General features: G+C 41.6%; 2 protein-coding genes across 9 annotated transcripts; one reads left to right on the top strand and one right to left on the bottom strand.

Annotated features, from left to right (window-relative positions):
* Positions 1-2,893: 2,893 nt before the first annotated feature.
* Positions 2,894-7,539, bottom strand: LOC122824476 (cytochrome b5). The gene is made up of 5 exons (XM_044105209.1): positions 7,227-7,539; positions 4,391-4,519; positions 4,273-4,302; positions 4,099-4,133; positions 2,894-3,713 (listed from the first exon to the last, which is right to left on the bottom strand). The coding sequence occupies exons 1-5, from the start codon at positions 7,362-7,364 to the stop codon at positions 3,629-3,631; spliced, it is 417 nt and encodes a 138-aa protein (XP_043961144.1). The 5' UTR covers positions 7,365-7,539; the 3' UTR covers positions 2,894-3,628.
* A 340-nt stretch (positions 7,540-7,879) lies between these two features.
* On the top strand, positions 7,880-20,495 carry LOC122824405 (uncharacterized protein C18orf63-like). 8 transcript variants are annotated; one of them, XM_044105070.1, is made up of 15 exons: positions 7,883-8,784; positions 9,441-9,575; positions 9,651-9,729; positions 10,780-10,836; positions 10,982-11,093; positions 11,552-11,593; positions 11,672-11,748; positions 11,820-11,932; positions 12,610-12,706; positions 12,800-12,882; positions 13,026-13,212; positions 16,299-17,135; positions 17,214-17,297; positions 17,919-18,088; positions 19,584-20,495. In XM_044105070.1, the coding sequence occupies exons 2-14, from the start codon at positions 9,445-9,447 to the stop codon at positions 18,039-18,041; spliced, it is 2,022 nt and encodes a 673-aa protein (XP_043961005.1). In that variant the 5' UTR covers positions 7,883-8,784; positions 9,441-9,444; the 3' UTR covers positions 18,042-18,088; positions 19,584-20,495. The 8 variants fall into 8 exon arrangements, with proteins under 8 accessions (XP_043961007.1, XP_043961005.1, XP_043961003.1 ...); XM_044105068.1 differs by lacking the exon at positions 19,584-20,495 and adding an exon at positions 9,068-9,150 and having other exon boundaries at positions 17,919-18,216; XM_044105067.1 differs by lacking the exon at positions 19,584-20,495 and having other exon boundaries at positions 9,444-9,575; positions 17,919-18,216.
* Positions 20,496-20,976: the final 481 nt, after the last annotated feature.

Below are 20,976 nucleotides of genomic sequence, written 5' to 3'. Positions count from 1 at the left end.
TGTTATAACATTGTTATATAATAATGTTGTAATTTTATTATTAGTAATAGAATAATAACGTTTGCTTCCTTTAATAAATGAATAATAAACTTATCAAATGTGATATTGTAGAAAAATCAGCCAATCATGGCAGCAGAAGGTCAAAGGTCACATTTTTCTTCTGTTACATAATGTGCTGCAGCTGCGTCAATCAGCTCAGTAAACAGATGCGTGACGTCATCACCGTTGACATGGTGACGTCATGTTGACGTTCAGCTGTGATTTCAGATTAAAAGGAAAAACAGAATGAAAAGTTTTATTAGATTTTCTGCTTCATCAGCAGGTTATGAAACGTTTCCTCTGACAGAAACATGAATAAAGTCAATAAAATTATTTTTCTGTTTTTTTTGTGGTCAGAGCTCCGAGGAAACCTGGAAACTTTAACGTTCAGGAGAAAATAACCTTTTATTAAAAAACAGTTTTCAGTTTATTGATTTATTACGGAGCTCTGATCAGTTATTAATGTTCAACGAATAAAACATCTTTGACTTCAGTAAAATGTCTGGAAGTATGAATTTATAAAAAGATGAAATTAATCACTTATTGCACAAACATAAAAACGGTGCTAAAAATGTCTGTAAACATCAACAGTTAATTTAAATAAATATCTTAATTTATTACATTTGAATGTGAAAATCTTTTTTCTTTCTCAGTGGTGGGAAGTAACAGGGGCGGATAGAGGGGGGGAAGTTATGACAATCCTTAGGGCCCCTGACTGACAGGAGGCCCTCCGCTATTTATTTATTTATTTATTTATTTATTTATTTATTTATTTATTTATTTATTTATTTATTTATTTATTTATTTTCATAGAAATAAAAAATGGTGCTCTGTCAATTACCAAATGAATCATCTTGTGTTTTCTAACATGGATTTTAGCAGTAGAAATGAAGTGCCCCCCTCCCAGACCAAAAGCTCACCTGACCCTGACCTGGTCTCGCTGGCCCCTGGTCTCTTGTCCTCCTCCACCTTCTTTCCATCACCTTCCTGTTGGATTTCTTTCAAAATAAAAGTGAAGTTTATTGTATGTTGGGATCGGAGACGAGATGTTTCCATCCCTGAAGTTATGATGCATAGAATCACAAATCTAAATCTAAATATGTAACAGACAGAAAACACAATGACAACATGGTTTATCTGAGGCATTGTTCATTAAAATGACTCATTTCTGATCTATTCAAATTAAATACAATAGCTACTCTTAATGATATCGTATTAGTGGTCAGGTACTTTGTTACTTTTACTCCAGTAAAAATGTTTATGTGGTACTTTTACTTTTACTGGACTATATTTAAGTACGTTGTTTGAGTATTTTCTCCATCACGTCTGAATAACAAACTGCTTCCTGTTTCCTTTTCTTTCCCATTTTGAAGAGTTTCTAACTGGACTCCTGTGTCACATCGTATTTATTCCCCCCAGGGGACCGGAAGTGCAGGATTACCTGTTAAAACTTAAAAATTTCTATTTATGACCCAGAACTCCCTGCGTGACTGATTACCACTTTCTACCACCAGGCGGCAGCATTTCCTCTTTATTTGTAGGTTTTCATTTTTAACTACATTTCAGTCCAAATATTTAGTCATGAAGTTGAAAACAATTGCTCAACAATTATTCTAAATAAAATGTAAACATCAAAATTGACATTTACTTTATTTTTCTGTTGAAATAATGAACTAAAATCAACTCGATGTTATTAAAATAAATTAAATCATCAGAGGGCTGCACAGTGGTGCAGTTGGTAGAGCTGTTGCCTTGCAGCAAGAAGGTCCTGGGTTTGATTCCCGGCCGGGATCTTTCTGCATGGAGTTTGCATGTTCTCCCTGTGCATGGTGGGTTCTCTCCGGGTTCTCCGGCTTCCTCCCACAGTCCAAAAACATGACTGTCAGGTTAATTGGTCTCTCTAAATTCTCCCTAGGTGTGAGTGTGTGTGTGTGTAGTTGTGTGTCTTGTATGTCTTTGTGTTGCCCTGCAACAGACTGGTGACCTGTCCAGGGTGACCCCGTGACCCCGCCTCTCGCCCGGGACGCAGCTGGAGAGGAACCAGCAACCCTCCTGACCCCATCAGGGAAGAAGGGTGTAAAGAAAATGGATGGATGGATGGATGGATAAATCATCAGATTTACGTAGAGAGGAATTATTTCAGATCCCAAAATAAAAAATAAACCCGGTTTCCTGATTCTTCAGGGGTTTATTATTTTCTGAGCCTCATTTTTAAAAACTTTTGCTGTTTGAATTGAACTTTTTGGATGTTTCTGTTTCTACATTAAGATGAACCTCAGAAATTGGTCAGTTAATCAGTTAAGAACAATTTCTGTTCAACCAATTTTTATTTTATTTTAAAAGTTCCTTTAAAAGAACAAATGACTCATTTGAATCAGTCACCTGAACTTCCAGCCACATTAACTTTAATTATAATCCAGAACTGCAGTTGGGGGCCACAGAAAATCATTCAGAGGACCATAAGAAGGCCCCCAGACCTCCATTTGATCCCCCATATTTACAGCTTCCATCTGAAACCAGGATCAACGTCCCAGTTTGTTACTGGTTTAATGTAATGATAAAATACTTCAGCTTTGTTTCTTTGGTCTCCTTTCTGAAATCTTCCCGGCAACAGACCACCGACCTCCAGCTGATTGGTTGATATTTAACATAGTTTAGTCTTGGATATGTGATTGGTTGAATTAAAGGTTTTAATTCTTTCCTTTGGATCGGAACTCAATAAAATCATCAGCTTGTTCCCGTTACCCTGACCGTCCACATGGTGGCGCTGCAGGGCTGCATTCATCTGATGGCTCCAGAACCAGCCATCCCGGAATAACCTGCAGTAGATTTCAGAATAAAAGCCCACAGCAGCAACGTCTCAATCACTTTATTACATTAGAAAGCAGCTGCACTCATACAGCAACACTGGGTTCTGGTTCTGACAGAACCTGGACATGTCTCATCAGATCCGAACCGACCAGAAGTTCTGGAAAACTGTTCAGTCTGAAGGGCTCCACCTGCTGGACGGAGGAATGATTCTCAGGTTTTAAACCAATCCAAACTTTTTTTATTCTTGTTCCATAAAAAGTAAAGTCAGAATTTCATCGTTCAGTTTAAGAGTTTTTTTTAGTGCAGAACGAGTCGGGAAGCCGGTTCTGGAGAGAAACACTGCAGGTCGGGTTTCACCCAGCCATCAGACTGAGGCCACCAGAACCAAACTGGAACCAAACTGGAACCAACTGGAACCAGATTGGACCCGACATTAGCTGCTGACTGACAGGAACTCGTTCACATTCAGTTATGAAAATATAAAAACTAATTATACATCCAGTGCAAGATCATGAGGTTCTGATGAACATCTGGATCAGAAATGCCCGGCAGTGAAAACTTCATTGGATCAGAGTCATTGATTGGTTGGTTAAATTCTGGTTAATTCAGAGTTGCCATGGCGGCCAGCATAGAGCCGTGGATCCTAGATCAGACTGAGGGAATGTGATGCTGTTGGTCCACAGCGGCCAGTCGTCCGCTCTAGAACCGCCGCTCTACGCTGGCAGGAGCCACCACCGAGCACCGCGGACGATGACATCACAGCGCTCAGACGATGATGTCACTCGCTGTCGGCGGTGTAGATGCGGTACATCAGAGTCACGATGCCGGCTGCCAGAGTCGGGATGATCAGATTGGACCACCAGCTGCAAGAGAGGAGCAGGAGTTACTAAAGCACCGAGACGGAACCCGACTTTGGCCCCTGGAGGCCTCTATAGGCCCCTAAAGGCCTCTATAGGCCCCTGGAGGCCTCTATAGGCCCCTAGAGGCCTCTATAGGCCCCTGGAGGCCTCTATAGGCCCCTGGAGGCCTCTATAGGCCCCTGGAGGCCTCTATAGGCCCCTGGAGGCCTCTATAGGCCCCTGGAGGCCTCTATAGGCCCCTAAAGGCCCCTGGAGGACTCTATAGGCCCCAAAGGCCCCTATAGAGGCCTCTATAAGCCCCTGTAGAGGCCCCTAAAGAGGCCTCCCTATAGAGGCCCCTAAAGGCCCCTATAGAGGCCTCTATAGGCCCCTGGTGCCAAGTGTTTACCTGCCGTCCTCCTTCGCCGTGGTAACCAGCGTTTCCTGTCCAACACAAACAAGAGAAGTGATGAGAAGGGTCAGAGTTAAACATCATCATCATCTTCTCCTCTCAGGGTTTCCTGCTCCTCATCCAACCCTGTGGCCTACATTTCCCATGATGCCCCTGGCTTTGCTGACTCACCACAGGCTTGGCGATCTTGTGTCGGTCGTCCTGCAGATGGACAGACAGACAGTTAGTGACAGTGTCATGGTGTTGTCTCGCCATGTTGGCGTTGCCGTGGCGACGTCCCCACACTGACCGGGTGCAGCTCTCCGATCACCATGCTGGCGGCCATCTCCCTGGCGTCGGTGGAATGGCCGACGTCCTCGAAGCTCTCCGTGGCGTTGCCCCCCGCCTGCTCCCTCAGAACCTCCTCGCCTCCGGGATGCTGCGGACACGGACCACACCGTCACGACCGGAACCAGAACCTGAACCAGAACGCTCTGGTCGTCATGGAAACCCCTGATCAACTGCTTCGTGATTTTCAGCTGAGTTTCAGTTTCAGTTATTTTAGTCGTTGAGAATGTGACCAATAATCATCAGTTTTAACATTTTATTTGATAAATGTACGACTCGTCGACCCGATCGACTCGTCGACCCGTCTGACTCGTCTGACCCGATCTGACTCGATACGACCCGATCGACTCGTCTGACCCGATCGACTTCGTCGACCCGATCGACTCGTCTGACCCGATCGACCCGATCTGACCCGATCGACTCGTCGACCAATCTGACCCGATCACGACCGTCGACGTCTGACCCGATCGACTCGATCTGACCGATCTGACCCGATCTGACTCGTCGACCCGATCTGACTCGATCGACCCGATCTGACTCGATCGACCCGATCTGACTCGTCGACCCGATCTGACCAATCTGACCCGATCTGACCCGATCGACCCGATCTGACCCGATCGACGATCGATGATCGACCCGATCTGACTCGATCTGACCCGATCGACTCGATCTGACCCGATCTGACCGATCTGACCCGATCGACCCGATCACGACCGATCGATGATCTGACCCGATCTGACTCGATCTGACGATCTGACCCGATCGACGATCGACTCGTCGACCCGATACGACCCGATACGACTCGATACGACCCGATACGACTCGATACGACCCGGTACCATCAGGAGCAGTGAATTATTCAGGTAGATTTTATGAAACTTGTTCATCAGTTGCTACTTTTCAAAAACGCTAAACTTCTTTAATTAAGAATTTTAATTCCATTTTGTTTTATTTTCTTATCCTAATAAAAATGTTTTACAGTGTAAAATATTCGGTTCACCAGTAAAGTTTAAAGGAATTGACTAAATTATTACAATTTTATCATTATTTTGTTCTTTATTAGATGAAACTCTTCACATATCTAATATTCAGAAAGTAATAAATGTTAAAGTTGATATGAAAACATGAAAAAATAGTTCAGAAAACTAAATATTGGAGGTTTAACATCTTTAATCAGTTTATCAGCACAACAATAAATAAAACATTTAATGAAACAATAATCTGATGTTTTTCCTCAAATGGTTTCTGTGTTTAGTTCAGGATGAAGGTTCTGATGGTTCTGATGGTTCTGATGGTTCTGATGGATGTTTGACGTAAATCTTATTATGAAATAACTTTAATAAACGTAATCAGTTTAATGAACTGAACCAAACTGTGTTGATATGACAGAAAGATTCAACAAATAAAATGTTTGACCAGCAGAACAAAGTCCAGATGAAAAACCTCTGGAAGACCTTCAGGGACGGTTCTGGATCTGGACCGGTTCAGGATTCTGATTCTAGGTTCTGGTTCTGGCTGTGTGTGTGTGTGTGTGTGTGTGTGTGTGTGTGTGTGTATTCTGCTGACTCAGCGTTTCCCTCTTATCTCTCGTCCCTGATCCGGTCTGCCGGATCGCCCTGCCAATGATTTACAGCCTACAGCTGAGACAACGAGTCGGGCCTCATCAGAACCGGGTCTGAGGGAGCCCGGACCGAGCGTCCCGATTGGCTGGCCGGCGCTGACGCTCACCTGGAGGACACGCCCACCGCCTCACCTCTGTGCAGCCTGTCCTCTGACAGACAGCGGGACAAAAGTCCAACCGGGCCGGTTCTGTGTGAAAGTTCCTGCAGGAGGAAATATCGACCTCTGACCTGATAGACGGTTACCATGGAAACATTACTGGACAGCAATCAGCTTCATGCTACATAAACCTGCAATCCTAGTGGCTGACGGGACCATCAGCTGGTTACCATGGAGACGACTGAAGTAAGTGAAAGGTTCTGATTTTAAGAGTTTATTCAGTTTATTTTTAATAATCAGTCCTCTGATTGGAGGTTTGAGTCGATCTAAAAACTGTTTTAGAACAAACTAATGAACCAAGCGTCCTAGCCAAAGTAAAGTTGTGTTTCTACATTCAGACGTGGAAGAAGTCGATCAGGTTCTGACATCTACTGGACCGAGTCGGTCTGCAGAACATTTTTACCTTTCACTGTTCATTAAAAAAAGATTAACTTTATATGCATTTGTAGATAAAATATTTAGGTAGTTAAATTCAAGTAAAGATTGTTTAAATTTGATAACAGAGAATTTATTATTTTTAAGAGTTAAACTTTGTTTCTCAACTATGATTGGTTAGTTTACAGGTGAAAAAATGAGGTTAAACTAAAAATATGTGAAAAAAGAAAACTCAACATGAACAGAATAAAGACAAATATTTGAAATTATGAATTTATGACAGGAAAAACTTGCAGCTGATTTAACAACCTGCCTTTTTAAACGGCTTCACCATGTCTGATAGAAACATGGTGCTCACATTTCTCTAATTACAGGAAACAATAAATATGTAATAACCAAAAATCTGTTATTTAATAGAAAAGTTGCTCAGACTCATTAAGTTACATTAAATTCTAGAGTATTTTATAATTGGTGGCGATAAGGGCCCCGGGCCCCCAAATCCGGAATCCCTAGCTACGGCCCTGGCCGGTTCTCAGATTAAATCCTGATAAAATCTAATGTGAAGCAGCAGACCGCGGAAAAGCTCCGGCTGGTGATCGGAACCGGACCGCGGTTCTGGACACAGGAAGTAGAACTTTCCTCACCTCGTCCAGGAACTTGGTGACGTCGTAGACCTTGTTGTGGATGATGATCCAGGTGGACTTGAAGGAGTTCTGCTCCTCGATCTCTGACAGCCTGAAGTACTTCACTCCTTCGGGGCTTTTCTCCTGCTTCTCACCCATCTCTGTCTCACCTTGGTCCGTCGGTTCGGAGGCGAAGCGGAGGGAGAACCGGGAGGAGCTACTCGGCCGGACTGAGGTTATGTAATACTGCGGAGAGTCCGACCGTGACTCCACACAAACACTCCGACATTTACCCCAGAGACACTCCACTCCAACTTCCAGCGCTCACTACTTATCAACGATCAAGGTGAGCTCGCGTTTACACCACTTCCGGTTGGAGTTTTCAAAATAAAGCTGAAAAGTCAGTTTAGGCATTAGTATAACAAATATAACAATAGTAAAAAAATAAGACAAAACTAAAATAATTACATAAAATTGCTGCAATTGTGAAAAATTAAATTAAAATAAAAATAAAAAAAGATATTTTGATTACACAAATAAGTAAATATATGCAGCTCTATTCAATTAAAAAATAAATAAAAATAATATGTTACATGCAGTAAAACTAACAAAATATTACATAACTAGACTTCTAAACTTAAAAAATGTGTGCTTTAAGCAAACAACTATATACATATTTATAAAGGTATTTAAAAAGATAAATAGCTCAAAATTAAAACGTTCTTAAAGAGAAAACGAATAAATAAAAAGATAAACAAATATATTAATAGGTTAAGATTCTTAACATGAATGGTGATTATTAAGAAATGTTTTGGGGGGGCTTCCCCTTTTTTATTTTATTCCATTTTTTTAATATTTTTATCCACTTTTTTACAGTTGGGTGTTGATGTAGCTAAGTAAATATTTTATAATAAAACCAGACGGAAGTATATTTGTCCATTTAATAAATAATTCTGTGCAGACTACAGACTCAGTTGTTGACTATTCACTTAATAATGTAATTAGATTGATAAATGTTGAGATTTTATTTTGAAAGAATACGTTTATTCTGGTCCGACTGTGTTCAAGTAATGCTACTTCAAGACACCAAGCAGAACCTTGCGCGGTTGGTACCGCCCTCAAAGTTATTCTAGTACTCTCATTGGTTCTCCACTTCCATATCGTTAACAAAGCGAGTCGCTGATTGGTTCTCAACAGACGTCAGTCATCGCCCAGCTGTGGGCTGTGGTGCATAGCAGGCTAAAGTTCACTAAAGTTCAACAGTTTTCAAGGAAACCAGTTCTCACGCAAGGATTGCCTTATCTCACGCACCTCACGTAATGCGTGTTGAGTTACCCGCTGGTGCTGCCAGAGGGCCTGCTTTAATGTGGATTTCCTCTGGACATTAGCAGCTTCTAAACTGTTAACAGCAGAGCTTCCTGTCCAACAGACCAGCTTTGATTTAACTACTGGAAGTTTCCGGCGGGAAACACGCGCCCCAGAAACTCAAAGCTGGTCTATATTAAAAAGATTCTCTACTTTGTGGCAGAAGAGAAAATCAACCAGACTTAACTAAAATACCGACAACAGCCACATGGGTGTAAGTAAAGGTTATAGAGAAATACAGCATCATTTTCTTAATATATTTGAGCGAATTTATAGAAAATAACTTGAACTAAAAACAAAAAAAGTCACAATGGATTAAATAAGGAATGAGGACTTGTCCTTTGTGTTACCCATCTTCGTTTCGAGGAAAAGTTTTTGAGATTTTTAAGCAAATTGGAATGATGTTCATATATTCTGAACTACTGTTTGAATTTAATAGTTTTTATAGAAAACAAATGTGAGAACCTTGAAGAGTAAATGTAAATTTACTATTTTAGACAGAAAAATCGAGGCTAAAAATCGAGGCTGGATTGAACCCAGCTGGATTATCTTGATTTAACCAAATTCAGGAGTCAACGAGGTGAGGAAGAGCTTTTAGACTTTAGTTATAAATTAGTTCTAAATGTATCATAATGTTTTATTTTTATCATAACCCAACAAAAAAAACGCAACAGTGGTTGGTTTTGCTAATGTCTTTGTAGCATCTTTAATGTTATGCTTATGCGACTAAAGAGTTTGAATTTTTACACAAACTTTCGGTTTTACAATATAGAGGTTGTAATCTATCTATTTTAGAAGTTATGAATTTGAATTAAAAGGAGAGTTTATGTAATTTAAAAAGTAAATATGAAGAAAAAAGTGTGGCTTCAGCAGGATGAGCGGCGTCGGGCCCAAGTCGTTGTTCTTCCTCGGACTTCCGGATCTGAGCCAGCTGGTCTGCGTCACACTGAGTCCGCAGGAGGAAGAGCAGCAGGAGCCCAGGACCAATCAGATCCAGACCTGCAGGTAAACACCTGAAACATCACCTGTTCAAAGCTGAGACAAGTGAAGCTGAGGATGTCCGCCATGTTGTCTCCACAGGGAGCTGCTGCTGCTGTACTCGGACATCCTGGCCTGTCCTGCTCTGGACTCCATCACTGACGTCACTGCAGTCATGTCTGTAAGACTCCCCCGTTTATTGGCATTAATAAGCAGCATTATAGTGTGAAACATTATGGCAGAAAATGGATGGAAGTTTGGTAATATATGCATATAATTTGGTCTAAATATAAATAATTTGAGCTGAATATTAAAGTTGAATAGCATAGCAAACTGTACAAAGAAAATAAAGATAATAAAAATATAATAATGATAATAACTAATTAACTTCCATAGTAAAACTACAACTAATTATTTAAAAAATCCAATAAAATACTAACACTAGTAAATAATGATATTAGATAATATGTAGGTAATAGACTAAGGATCATTATTATGTAAAAAAAATAAATAAATAAAGCTAAGTAAATAAATAAATCAGATGAATGAAGTTGTAAATGTGAGGCCGTGTTCTGCTGTCGCTCTCAGCTGCAGCTTCCTGTTGTTCCACAGATCTGGAGATTGAGACTTTGTGAGGCTGACAGGAACATGAATGATTGTCGTGGAAACGTTGCACGCCACCCCGTCTGTTCACACGCTACCTGCATGCGCCGCTGCAGCTGCTGCAGCTCGCCTCTCTGTGACTGAAAACAGAAAACGATTCTAGAAATCATCCCAATCAACCGATTCAACATGATTAGGGAAAGTTCCCATTTCAAAGACTTTAGTTTCTCCTCTTTGACATTGTTTCTAGAACGTAAAACCAGCTGCAGATGAAGGGAAACCCAAACGAACTGAACAAACTGCAGCAGCAGAGAGCAGCAGTCTGACCCGGTCAGTCCAATCGGTTCTGTCCTCATCAGAGGCAGTCAGTGAAAGTTCTGCAGAAAACCAGGACGGAGTGAAGAGCAGCGACCTTCAGACTGACCCTGCTGAAGGTCACTGCTGGACATGTTGGCTCAGAGTGAAGCTTTTCATCCTCCCTGCGTGTCGCCCTTCTGATGCAATCAGGGCAACTTTGGAACGTTCAGACCTGCATGTTGCTGCTTCATGTTGTTGCTGCTTCATGTTGCTGCTTCATGTTGCTGCTTCATGTTGCTGTGTTGCTTGTTGACCCGTGTCTCCCTGTCAGGTCCACTTCCTGCAGCGCGGCGTCCTTCAGGCTTTTGCCATCAGAAACCGTCTGCAGGTGAGATCAGGCTGCTGTAGTTACTGTCTGCAGCCAGCAGAGGTCACCTGACTGCATATGTGTGTGTGTTTATCTGTGTGTGTTTATCTGTGTGTGTGTGTGTGTGTTTATCTGTGTGTTTATCTGTGTGTTTATCTGTGTGCAGCTGGACGGTCCTCACACGGTGTTTCCAGGTGACCTGCAGTGCTGCCTCTCTTACTCTCTGATCAGCCGTTTGGCTCCCAGCTGGAACAAAGCAGGACTTTACCTGATCTCAGGTAGGCAGAGCAGGCCACGCCCCCTCAGGGTTCAACCAATCAGCTTCAGCCCTGAAACACCTGAGGTTGAAGCCAAACGTCATGAATTCATCTTTCATATCCAGATATTTACATTTAAATCACTTTACTGATGAATCAGAGAATATTTATTGGTTTATTAAAATAGAGAATTACTGTATTTATTTTGATAAATAAATGTTTATTTATCAAGTTTATTTCTTGACATTATGGTTTTCTGTCAAAAAAATAATTTATTTAAAAGGTAAATATGTCTATTTAAATAAAAATAAATTTGTTAGCGTCTCCATGACAACAGAGAGCATATTGGGTCGTGCTGGTTCCGGTACCAGATCCAGACTGGAGGCTGTTCAGAAAAATTATGGATCAGAAAGTTTATCAATAATCAAATCTATTAAAGTTTGATTGATTGAAACGGGTTGAACTGGTCCTGTTTGCAGGGGCAGACTTCCTGACCCGAAGAGGGACGCTCAGCGCCGTCAGTATGTTCTGCTTCTTGTTCCTCTGCAGCATCAGGTTCTGCCGGCCCGGTAAAGCTAACGGTTCTGGTTCTGGTTCAGGTCTGGAGATGAACACCAGCGGCGGTCGGCTGAGCCTCAGCATCGAAGCCAGCGCCGTGAGAACGCCGCCGCCCACGGTAGGAAGTCCTGAGGGGAGCAGCGGGCCGACCAGAACCAGAACCAGAACCTGTCTGTGTCTCTGTCTCAGCTGGATGAGCTCGGGCTGCCGGCGCCGGTCCTCCAGAGGTTCTGCAGCGACCCGGACTTCATCCTGGACCCGTCCTCCACTGGGGGGGCCGTCTGGTGCCACGTCCTGCCCAGGTGGGCAGGCGCCACCTGGTGGACAGTCCTGGACCTGACAGCGCATCAGAACCAGAATAAGAAACTGATCACTTCGTTCCCAGTCCCTCCCAGTTGCTCCGTCTGACTGGTTTTCTAAACTAATTCATCTCATTCCGGTTGATGTAATAATTTGAGTTAAAAAATGTAGAATTTATTTATTTTTTACCAAAATATAACTTTAAATTTTTCATTTTATTAGTAATTTTTTTCTATATTGTCATAAAATGACACATTTATTCCCAGTTTATTTAAACATTTTGCCAGTAATAATAATAATATTATTATTATCGATGATGATGATAATCTTTATTTCAGACACAAAAAATATCCAAAGTAAAAAATAATTATTATTTAGACTTCTTTGATGTAAAAATGTTTCTAGAAATGAGATATGAACCATTTTGACTTTTATGTCGTAAAATGACTCTACGGTTCACCTGAACGTGTTTCTCATACCTTCCTGGCTTTATGTCCCATAATTTATGTTTTTTCTTAGCCTGACTCGAATACTTTGTCTTATTAAAGTGATGTTTTAATCCAGATTAATCTAATCCAGCCTTCCTCTGTGGTTCTGATTTATCGGGTCGGTGTAATGCTGCCTCTGGCCAGCAGGTGGAGCCGCTGCTCTGTGTGTTTATGGCTGTTCTTCTGTGCAGCATGAAGAAGGGTCAGATCATCAGCATCAGCCGCCAGCTGCCCAGAGACGGACCCTTCAGGACCTACGGAGACCTTCAGAACCACTGGAACCGCCTGGTACCGCCCGACCCGGCCCGCACTGTCAGAACCTCGCTCTGCTTTTCTGTAGAACCCAGACTGGTCTGAAGTGGTTGTTGGTTTGATTCCCAGTACGGCTACCAGCTGCCGGACCTTCAGGGGGGCGGAGTCTACTGCAGCGTCTACTTCAGACCGGTGGGAGAGAAAGTCTTCACGTATCCAAACGTAGATTCGCTACATAGAAGCTGCACAGAGCATAGAAATCCTGAACTAGATATCACTGGTTAAAACACTTTATTACTGTTGTTGTTATTTCTGTTATGGTACCAAACGTCCTCCCTTCACTCCCGCCGCTCAGTTACCCTCTCAGCTGCATCCGCCTGCAGCCCGTGCAGCGCTGCCCCCGGGGCGACCTGCAGGGGGCGCTGGCCCGCTTCCTGGCCGACAGCAGAGAGCGGCTGCAGAGCGTGTGCGGCTTCCCGACCCGTCTGACCAGTAAACCCAGTTACCCCACGGCCGGCCTGACCACCGCTGCCTCCATGCAGGTAGGAGCTGCAGCGCTGCAGTTAAAAGTAAAGTTATTTTCCCCCAGTGAACATTGAAAAAATTAACTTTTTAAATTCTTAGATAAATTCTTGTTTCTTTCTAAATGTTTCTGTTTTCCTCAGAAATCTGAGAAACATAAATATTGTTTTTGTTTGTTTGTTTTACCAGTAAGTTTAAAAAGAAATATGATAATTAGTTATTAGGTACATCAACCAAATAAAACATGGAGGAAAATACAAAGAAATCTCCAATTTTATTGAAGTTGTATTTTTTCATTAATTTATTTTTAATTCATTATTGAATTTAAAATTGTTTAAGTATTACTTTTTGTTTAAATTTAATTATTTATCTATTCATTGAATATTTTATGACGGTTGTCAACTTAAATATTTAATAGTTATTAATCACATGAGAGTGTATAGTTAATTTAATTTAATTTAATTTACTCTCAGGTTTTTTCTTAATGTACCTTAAAATATTTTGTATTTTTATAATAGTCTTATTGCCATCGACAGGATAAAAAAACTTATTTTATGCAATTTTATGTTTTTTATAATTGCAACAATACCAAACTTAGAATACTGTCAGGACTTTTCTAAAACAGAATTATAAACGTTTTGCATTCTGTAAATAATTAGCCAGAAGTGATTTTATACACAAGATCACTGAGGTCAAGGAGAAACATCTGATTTATTTTATTAAAACCAGAAAACCCTCAAAGTCTGCAAAACGTTTTTCACACCAACTTCCAAATTATTTTAGATAAACTTTAAATCATTTCTGAACTTGGGATCATTTCTCATGTCTTTGTTCTTCATATTTTTAATTTGTTCAAAAAAGTTTTTTGTTGCTTCAGTTTTGAACAACTTCAGGGAAAAGATGCTTTTTTGTCAACAACAGTAACTAGTTCTGAATTAGTTAGAAAAGTAACTAATTCAGTTGTAAATTAGTAACTAATTCAGTTCGAACAGAAACTAATTACAACAGCAGCCCAACGCTCAGTGGGTTTGTCTGAGCCTACTGAGCGCGCTCACTGCTGCCCAGGCAGCAGCCAATAGGAGGAGAGGAAGGAGACGATGCTCTGAGAAAACAAGACAAACAGGAAATAAATAACTTTCAAACTTTATGTTTATGCTGCAAAAACAGCTGACAGTTTGTCCTACAATAAACAAGAACAATGATGATTAATAACAACATTCTCTCCAGCAAAACAGAAAATAATCCCATAAAAATGACATAAAAAATAAAAGAGATAAAAATGCAGCTTGTTTACTGCATCCTTTAATTGTTCTGGGTGAAAATGATTCCCAGTGTGAAATCGGAGCAGCTGTTGCTTTACTGCCCCCTTGTGGAAGTTGAAACAAAAAAGGAAATTTTTTTTTTCTTTTTTCAGTAATTTATTAATCTGAATGTTTAGGATGTAAATAAATAGAGGTAGTGTCTCCTAACCGTGAGAAGAGACGTGGTTTTATTCCCTGTCGTTCCTGTAGCTTCCTGAATCCTCTCTGCTGAGCGTGAAGCTGCAGGAAACGCGATTATTCGCGCGTTTCCAGCCAATAAAACCTTCAGACAGTTTAACAGCCTCAGTGCAGCGAAGCTTCTTCCTCTGCGTCATATGAATTAATGTTCCTGACATCAGTGGAGTGAAAGGAGTTTCTCCTCATGAGGTTTGAACCCACTGAATCCTCGTTTTAATGCAGAATATCCTTCATTATGCGGCGTAATAAAAGCGATTCTCAGCAGCAGCCAGCCACCATAAAGCAGCTGCAGATCTTCCTGCAGGTTGAGCATCAAAGCTGCTGAAATTAAAGCCATCCTTCATCCAGAGTGTTAGAGGAGGGAGAAGGCCGTCAGAAACTCTGCAGAGACGAATTCAGCTCCCACAGAGTCGGGCTAAAATATTCATGCCGTTCAGCCCAGCTCCTTCTGAGCTCAGACGTTTTATTTTCACTTCAAAGGTGGAAATTTCTGCTGGTTTTCAGCCTGGAAGGTGAAACTGAACAGAATAAATTATTTCACTTTTCCTTTTGTCCTCATTAAAAGAAAGTCATTAAAAATCAACTTCACTATTATTTTTTATCAGATTGTTATCTTTTTCTTCCTGTTACTCTGTTAAATTAGTTTCAGAGTTTGTTACATTTAAATGATTGTTTCTCCGTATTTGGGCGACCCGGTACCGTCCAGAATCACAGCCACAGACCTGCAGATGTTTCAGTTTAACCTCAGCTCTCATGTTTGTAGCATGGAAAAACCAGATGTTCTGGAAAACAGCAACATTCAGGAAATATATACACTATGTGGAACAAGGTCAAAGGTCACAACATTTTCACCTCCGTCTCCTTTCATTAAAACGTCGGAAAGCCTCAGAATAAATTCAGAATTAAAATCATTAGAATATTCTCAATGAAATGTTAATTAGAGATTATAAATTTAAACATTGCGTCCATCATTAGGGTAAATTTAGCTGTGATGCTAATCAGATACACCAGGCACTTAGGGAATGAAACAGACTTTTCACTCTCAGTATGCTGATTTGTTTATTGTTCTTGGTTATTGAATCAGAACATTATCCAGCAGCCATTGCATTTTCATCACTATGGTTTTTAAGATACAGCTAAGGGCCACAACAGTGACGGTAAATCTGTGGTATATTGTAAAGTATTTGCTGGGTTGCTGATGAATATGTATTTATTTAGTTTTTGTTTTAGTAATCTGAGTGTTGCTAAAAACCTTCAAACCCAAAATCAGAAGTAACTGTTTGGATTTTGGTGCCATGCTGTCTATTATAATATATCATCATATGCAGAAAACATTAAAAACCTGCTTAAGATTATTTATCAGCTTCATTCAGGCGGTCGGCCCTTTGTGAACCAGGTGTAGTTCACACTCCGACCACCAGGTGGTACCAAAGCACTTCTAACAGTTTCCTCAGTAAGAGAGGAGCATTAATCAACCCAGCTGTAGTTTCCATGGACCCAACTGGATGTTTTCAAGGTGTGATGCTGATTCTCGTCACTCGTCACCTAAAGGTTTGATATCGGACCTGAACCTCCAGATGATGAAGGTGAATCGTTTCCTTCCTCAGGTTCTGAGTTCGGACCAGATCAACCTGACCACCAGGCCGGTTCTGTCCCAGCCTGCTCCGTCCTCCCGGGCGGCCCCGCCCGCCTGGGTCCCCCTCTCCCAGCAGGGCGGCGCTCTTCCAGGAAGCAGATCTGGGAACTCTCTGTGGCACCGTCCAGAGGACCGGTCCACGTCGGCCCACCCGTCCTCCAGTCAGAACCAGCACCAGTCGGACCACTCCCGATTCGTTTCCTCTTTCTTCCAACACTTCCAGCCGGCTTCATCCCTCCCTCCTCTTCCTCAGCCCAGTCCGGTCCCAGTGAACCCGCCTCCCAAACTGGTTCCCATCTTCAGGAACAACGACCCGACCCGCCGGCTCAGCGTGGCTCTGCTGCGAGTCCAGAAGCAGCAGAGCGGAGCGACGGAGGACAAACACAGACTCACCCTGCCGCTGCCTGTTGGGTCACAAGCCACGCCTTCCTCTTCCTCCTCCTCTTCCTCCTCCGCGCCCCTCCCTCCTCCTCCTCTCATCGTCCCTCGATTCGCCCGCCGCCCTAAAGGCCGGAGCGCCGCCGTTCCCCAGCCGTCGGGTCAGTCCAGGGTCACCCGGATCTCCAGCCTCAGCCCGGTGTTCAAGGCGAAAGCAGCCATCATCATCCCACCCAGAACCAAACCCAGCAGAACCTCTGGGACCGTCCGACCCGAACGGGCCGCCGACCGCTGGAAGGCAGCGGGACCCGAAAGCATCGTCCCCAGAAGCATCATGAAAACCAGCAGAGAGGCCGGCCCTGAAGGCAGCACCGAATCAGAACCGAGACCGCCGCAGAGGGAGACCGCCGCCAGCAGGAAGGTCGGTCCGGTTAGTTCTGGTTCTAGAGGGAATTGAATGGGATCATTTTGTTAAAATCTTAAGATGATTGTTTGGTTCTCTGTCCAGACGGTCGGCTTCGATCTGAAAGAGAAACCCAACAAGTCCAAAGTTTCAGTGGACGACGTGGAGAAAATGGCCAGAAGCAACCAGGTGAGATGGACCGACCCGGTTCTGCAGACCGACCTGGTTCTGCAGACCGACCCGGTTCTGAACCGATCCGGTTCTGCAGACCGACCCGGTTCTGCAGACCGACCCGGTTCTGCAGACCGACATGGTTCTGAACCGACCCGGTTCTGCAGACCGACATGGTTCTGCAGACCGACCCGGTTCTGCAGACCGACCCGGTTCTGCAGACCGACCCGGTTCTGCAGAAAAACTGATTTAAAGGCTCAGAGAGCAGCCATCCTCCTATCAGCTCTTATTTTGGAGTCCGGCTGTAAACTGGACCTTAAAGGTTCTGTCCAACTGTAGCTTAGCGCTTAGCTTTCCTGCTAACTTTGGAAGCATTTAGCGCCGTTAGCTCCAGTAAACTCTGCAGGTTTTGAACATGGAGCCGTCCTCAGGGTGAAGTATCGCAGTGTGTTAGAGTGATGAACAGCGACAGGTGGCGCTGCAAACTTAAAAATACTTTATTAATCCCAAAGGGATGAACAGTGATGGACGATGCAGCGGCGGCGCCTCGCTCAACGTTAATACCAACATCAGGTTGTAGTGTGATGTCAGCGCTGATGTCATGGCTGCCTGATGACATCACGCTCTCCCTCCCTGCAGTGGTCCGGGCTGAGCGGCCGCTCTCTGCTGCTGTGGCTCCGGAACAGAGGAATCCCTGTGAGCTCCAAGCTGAGGAAGGAGCAGCTGATGATGAAGGTGATGAGCTGCCTGGCCGAAGCCTGAGCCGTCCGATTGGACGGCGCCGCTTCACCACAGCCAATCACAAAACGGTAAAATCCTCCAGCTGCTGCTGTCTGGTGGAAAGATTTAGTTGGTTTTTATTTAAAAAGCACATTGATATGATTTCTGTTCTAACTTTTATTTCATTTATTTATTCTAGCTTTATTTTTTATTAAAAAGGGAAATTTCTGACATTCTTTAAATTATTATTTTTTCTCTTTCATTTATTTATTTTAGTTTTATTTTGATTTCATCATTTGAAAAGAAAATATTCATTTTTGGGTTTATTTCAAAAATATTTATGTATTTTTTAGATTATTATTTATTTTATGTTGTTTTTTAATTAAAAGAAATTGAAGTTTGATGTTTAACAGGAGATTCATTTGTCCTTAAATTCAAACAAGTTTTATCTTTTTCATCTTTAATAAAAAAGGTTTTAGTTTTTAGAAAATCTGTTTTTAAGCTAATTGTTCTGCTAAATGTTTTTTGTACTAAAAGTTATTTTCTGAAAACTTTCTGGTTACATTTTTAAAAATATTTTCTTTAGTTTCAGGTACATTTAACACATATTCAGCTTTTTGAAAGATTTTTACTTTCTTAAAGCTGTAAGTTATTAAAATTCCAGTTCTGGGAAAGTTTTTATATTTTGTGTATGTTTTGTATTTATTACATATTTAAACTTCTTGTTTTATGTTCATGATGCTACAATAATATTTATTTAATTTATCAGAATAAATCAGTTCCAACACCTGGATTCATTTTGTTCCTGCTGAAACACTTAAAAACTTTTATTTCTGTCATTTAGTTATAAATTATTCAAGCAGTTTATGATTTTGCTAACATTTCCTCTCTATGGAGGACTGAACCTGCCAAAACATTTGATACATATAGAAATAAATATTGTCTCATCAGAGCAGAGATTGGTCTAGTCAAAGGCCCAGCAGACTCTGTTGGCTTCTCTATCAGTGACATGTTTTCCTGTCTTTCCAGTTTTGAGAAGAGAAATCAAATGTAGAAAGTTATTAAAGATACTTTCATCACTCTCAGGAAATAGAGAATGAATCAGATGTTTAAATTTGTTTGGTGGCTTTGAGCAGGAAGCACCTCCTGTAGAGGTCAGTGTTCCAGCGGTTCAAAGGAGCCTCTGACTGAAGACGCTCTTTTAAAGGCTGTTCTGTTGAAAATCCTCCAGCTTCTAAAATCTGTTTAACTTTAAACAGATTTTAATCTCCTCTGATGAGAACGTTGTACAGATTAATAATCTGCCAGCAAATTAAATCGAAAGCAGCAGGAAAACTTGGAGGAAGGAAAACAGCTGAAGGGAGGAATCAGGGGTCAAAGGTCATGTGACCTCCTCTGAAATATCAGTTGGAAAATGTTGCTTGTATCGAAGCGGTTCTGAGATTTAAGAACCGGATGAGGATAAAAACAGAAACAACAGGAAACATCCTCTAATCTAATCTAATCTAATATAATATAATATAATCTAATCTAATCTAATCTAATATAATCTAAAGCTTCATGTTTGTTCTGTTGGACCAAAAGGAGACAGGAAAAAGGAAATCTGGAGTTGGTGTGAATAATTACTGAGAGGATTACAAACTTCAGGAGCTGGACAACATCTGGGAGTGAATAAAACCTGGAGGAGGATGTTAGGATCTGGCAACCAGGTGAAGAAACTGGCTGGGTTCCCACTGCTGGGAGGTGATTAATGGACACGAGAACCAGGTGGGACAGAACCGAGAGCCAACAATCACAAACCAAGGAATGTAGTGAGTACGGCGTCCTGGGAGGGACAAAACCCTGAAAACCAAAACTCAAAACGGTCTGAGAGAAAAACAGGAAAACTTCCTGATGAATCCAAAAAGCTCCAGCTGGAGAATCGAGTTCCTGAGGAGGAGAGCGGCGGCATGGAGGACGACCCGAATGTAAAGTTCTGACCCTCTGTGGGTTCATGGAGGATCCAAACTGAGTGGATGGAAACGATAAACAAAGCAGCTTATTACAAACAGAATCATCATAATCATCTGGATTCTCTGCCCACGACTGATTCTACTCAAGTTTTCTTCAGACATGCACAGAACCGTCGGTTCCGACCCAGAAAGCAAACGCTGACGGAGGGAACCGGGTCGGACCGACCTCCATGCTGGCAGCAGGAAGCCGGTCCGGTCCGGTCCAGACCCGCATCCAGAACAACGACGCTTCTGTTTGAAGAAACGAGCCGAGAGATTTACAGCGAGAGACGATCCAAAGAACCGGATCAGAACATGAAGAACTGGACCAACCGGAGAAATGAATGTTTGAACGCAGAAACATTTCTTTACACACTGAAGAAAACGCTGCTAGTTATTTTATCCATGCAGAAATATTCATAATAAAACGTTTTCATCAAATGAAAAACACATTTAATACAGATTGTTTCTGAATTAAATAAAGTTAATTTGATTCCTGCTGGATTCTGTTTAACAACAGATAGAAAAATGAGAATATTATAGAAAGTTTATTAATAACATCATCTCTCAGAGAAACATACAGAATAATTAACCTTTATTTTTGTAATTATGATGAAAAACATTTAGGATTAGAATATTTTATTATAGAAATTAAATCTACATTCTTTAATGTTGCTTTACTTTGTCTAAAATGTTGAGAAACATTTAGAGTAAAGCATTTTCTGTTATTTTTTTAGTTTTTTTTTTATCTGAAGGTTTTTCCATAATTGTTGGATAAACTCAATAAATTTTAACCGAAAAAATGAAACAAACAGGAAAATATCTGTTTGTATTTTAGTTCATTAAACAAATTTTAACTATAAAAATAAATTTCCCCCAGTTTTGATCTGAGGTTTAATTATCCAGAAACGTTTGTATTTAAACTGTTTCTCCTCCTTCAGTTCAGTTTATTCAATAAAATCTGTTTTTCCTGTTTTCTCTCAGTT

The sequence above is a fragment of the Gambusia affinis genome, linkage group LG21, assembly GCF_019740435.1.
Source record: "Gambusia affinis linkage group LG21, SWU_Gaff_1.0, whole genome shotgun sequence".
NCBI lineage: Eukaryota > Metazoa > Chordata > Actinopteri > Cyprinodontiformes > Poeciliidae > Gambusia > Gambusia affinis.
The sequence above is the reverse complement of the archived record's forward strand: the minus strand, read 5'-3'. Positions and strand labels throughout refer to the sequence as shown.